The sequence below is a fragment of the Myiozetetes cayanensis genome, unplaced genomic scaffold, assembly GCF_022539395.1.
Source record: "Myiozetetes cayanensis isolate MyiCay16 unplaced genomic scaffold, myiCay2020 scf27, whole genome shotgun sequence".
NCBI lineage: Eukaryota > Metazoa > Chordata > Aves > Passeriformes > Tyrannidae > Myiozetetes > Myiozetetes cayanensis.
This window is the reverse complement of record NW_026087488.1, coordinates 147,460-151,215: the sequence shown is the minus strand read 5'-3', so window position 1 is coordinate 151,215 and position 3,756 is coordinate 147,460. Positions and strand designations below refer to the sequence as shown.

General features: G+C 43.5%; 1 protein-coding gene across 1 annotated transcript; it reads left to right on the top strand.

Moving 5' to 3' along the window:
• The first annotated feature begins 1,250 nt into the window (after window positions 1–1,250).
• MED31 (mediator complex subunit 31) lies at window positions 1,251–3,530 on the top strand. Its single transcript, XM_050321724.1, has 4 exons — window positions 1,251–1,362; window positions 1,623–1,700; window positions 2,325–2,421; window positions 3,153–3,530. Exons 1-4 carry the CDS (start codon window positions 1,353–1,355, stop codon window positions 3,343–3,345), a joined length of 378 nt encoding a protein of 125 aa, XP_050177681.1. The 5' UTR covers window positions 1,251–1,352; the 3' UTR covers window positions 3,346–3,530.
• Window positions 3,531–3,756: the final 226 nt, after the last annotated feature.

The window sequence follows — 3,756 nt, the reverse complement described above, 5'->3', positions numbered from 1 at the left end:
CTAAAATGTCTAAAAAAGCAACCATATTTTATTACAAAAAACTATGCATACATCCTTTTTAGATGGTTTTTGTGATCCAATTCCCAGGGGAAAAAAATCATACTGCATAAGAAAAGACAGTATTATAGATAATTGCTAACTCTAAAGCTCAAAATAGTTCAACAAATGAAAATAGAAAATAATTTAAAATTAAAAAGGGAAGAAATGAGACAGGTACATCTGTAGAGACTGCTTCCCACTAATGGAGCATTTGTTTTTTAATGATTTTACTCTGAGAGCGTTGTGTTTTAATTAATGAAGAATTAAGTGCAGAGGCTGACACAGTCTCCTTGCCTGACTGTAAAGTCACTGTGAAAAACAAAACAAAGCCCAAAGCCCAAAACTTTTTGCCCAATATGCAAAAAGAAAATAATAAATCAAAACAACTTAGTATTTTAGGGTTGAGTCTTTCCACTACCTTCTGCTCTGGAAGTGATCAACAGTGACTGGTATATTACAAAGCTAAGATGAATGTTCTGCAAATACAAACACAAGTTCCTTCTCTTTTTATCCTTCCCAGCTTAAAGTTTATCTGGGGAAAAAACAGGCCTAGAACACTGACCCCAGAGCCACCTTCTGATGGCTCTGGGACTGACCAGCCTCTGTGGCACACAGACAAAAGGAGGCCCTTGTTCCTATTCAGGAACAGGTGTGGGAACTGCGATCCTCGGGGCAAAGCGAATGATGTAAAACCGAACGTTGGTCGTTTAAAATCGGTTTGTTACCAGTACAGTGGTTTGTACTGTGATTTCTGAGTTCTTCGGGGTTTGCCGTGAGCTGCAGCAGAGCACCACGAGAAGGAAGGAATTTGTACAGTGGCATATTCAGCGTGGGTTTTATTAGGACATAGTGGGATCTCTGAACAGATACGCGATGCCCGGCTGCTGCAACCCGGCAGGACCTGCTCCCTCACCCGCGGAAGGGACGGGACGCCTGTCTCTCGTGCTCAGCTTCCAGTTCCTGAGTGCCTACAGGTTTCTGTGCGATATCGGTACGAGGGAAGTGCTCGCTCCGAGCAGCGTGCGGGGAACTGGGGGCACTCGTGTTTGGGGAAACCCAACACCTGAGGAGCACTTGTCCAAGGGGTGCTGTTTCAGTCCGTGGGGACCGAAACGCTGTGCAGCACAGACGCTGCCAAGGAAAGGCTGGGAACAGGAACGGACGTTCTCCCGAGCACCGCCCCTGCAGAGGGACCCGCCCCGGCCCCGGCGTTGCCGGGCAGCCTCCACCGCGCTCCCGGCGTGCTCCTCGCCGCGCTCGCTGGGCCTGTGGCGAGGGCGCGCCGACCGCCATCTCGTGCGCGCGGCCCGGACATGGACGCAGGTGCGGGGCCGGGACGGGGCCGCTCTCGGAGCCTTCCGGGTCCTCGGAGCGCCGGCTCTGCTGGGACCACGCAGGTTGAGCGCTCGCGGCCCGGGAGAGGCCGCACGGGCGCTGGGGCCGCTCTGAGCCCGCAGCCCCAGAAGGCCCCGCACTTTCCTGCCCCCGGCCGGGGCCGCGTTTGTCCCGGTTGACGCCCCGACCGCGATTACTTTCAAGTCTGTTGTGTGGGTCCAGTTCTTACTGTTTTTCTCTTGTATCAGATGATACAGGAAATCGACTTCGATTCCAGCTGGAGTTGGAGTTTGTTCAATGTCTGGCAAATCCAAACTACCTCAACTGTGAGTACTTGAATACCAGGACCTTAAGGTTAATATAGTTTAATGGTATTTAATATTCCTAGGGGGGTTAATATTAAATGGTATTTAATATTCCTAGGGGAGAGAGGGCTAAACAAAGAAAAGGGAGTGGGTCTTTCACAGAATAAAGGTAGTCTGTAAATAATTTGTCTGTTTCACAAGTGGATTTTTTTTTTAATGCGAAGTCTTACTTGCTGAAATGCAAAAAACCTCATCTATTTGGTGGAGAAAAAATAAGTTTAAGTCTGTTATTAAGCAGTAATGTTAACAGCATTCCTTTATCCACAAAAAGAATATTACTATCGTGAATGATTTCAGATAGTATACTTAACTCCCTGCTAATTTTGATATTACAGTCAAAAATTTCCTGTTTCAAAAAGCTGTTCCATTGTATGAAAGATGCAAACTGTTAGAGAGGTGAGAGTAATTTATCATTTTGTTGACATAAAAATCTTACTTTTCCCTGTGGATTTTTTATTTGTTCAATATCAATTATAAAAATTCAATTGCAATGATAAAATTTTTACTCTGTGAATAGGTATTCTTCATGCGTGCAGATTTTTTTCACCCATGTGTAACTGACAGTTCCTTGTCATTTTATTTCAGTTCTTGCACAAAGAGGCTACTTCAAAGACAAAGCTTTTGTAAATTATCTTAAATATTTACTTTATTGGAAAGAACCTGAATACGCAAAATACCTGAAGTAAGTGATAAAATCCCTTAGGTTTCTGCATTTTAATGGTTTGGCATTGACCTCCTGTTATGTACTGTACAGCAGCATGTCAGGGTTTGGTTTCTGCCTGTAACCTTACCTTTGGCCTCCCTGATGGGGTTATAAGCAGCATAGATTCTCCTCTTTCCAACAGTCCAAATGTAGCAGGAATGAGCAAAATTATAAAACTTGTATCTCATGAGTTGTGTGTGGAATCTTCCTTTACAGCCTTTATCTGCACTTTCCATTGATTTAAAGCTGTTGAACATTAGGGTACTACTTCAGTTAGGCCCCATAAGTGCATTTTAAGATTAATTTTGCATTGTTGATGCTTACATGAGAAAAAGGATGACTTTGTGTTTTTGCAAATGTGCAAATTCCTTCCATTTTTGGGAAAACGTTTTTTATCGCATTCTTTTTAAACGGGCTCTGGAAACAGGTGTTGTAATTGTTATGGATTTGCTGTATCAAACTGAGCCATTGGGGAAGCTTCTCTAAGCAAGCAGGAATGTGCATTTGTAAACTTATCTGGCCTTGTTTCATGGCCTGATGCTGCAGTTACCAAGGCAGTCTGTGGAACGTGTGCAGGCTGAAGGGGTTTCACACTTGGGTAAAGCACATACATGACAAAACTAAAGTAATGACCTTCAGAAGTACTGGAGACTCCAGATTTAGTGTCCCTTGTAAAAAGCTGTATTAATGTGTGTTTATTTTTAATCCAGGTATCCTCAGTGTTTGCACATGTTAGAGCTGCTCCAGTATGAACATTTCCGCAAAGAACTGGTCAATGCCCAGTGTGCCAAATTTATTGATGAGCAACAGATCCTCCACTGGCAGCACTATTCCCGGAAAAGGATGCGCCTCCAGCAGGCACTGGCTGAGCAGCAGCAGCAAAATAACACCTCTGTAAAATGAAAAGCATGTGGAGTAGTGATGATAAGGTGTACTCAGTGTCAGTGAACTATTTACGGGAGAGGAATGAAGCCTTGTGTAGGTTTGGCTCTGGATGTGTCTCCCTTTAATATGGATTTATCAAATGACTACGGTAGTTTTTGTTTCATCAGCTCCTTTAGAGACTAATAAACACCTAATGCAATTTATTATGTAGCATAGACAGTTTTGTAATAGCTTTACTTAGCATTGTTACTGATTTCTCTTGATTTTGAAAACAAAACTCGTTACTTACTTGTTACTTACTGATAAAAGTATCTACAAAAAGTGTAGCTCCAAAGGCTGTCCCTAGGAGGCCTTTTCTCTGGAGAATAATGATGTGTCTTAGCGTGACTGCTACTTACAGCTGTGGGACAAGCAAAAGTGCAGTGATGA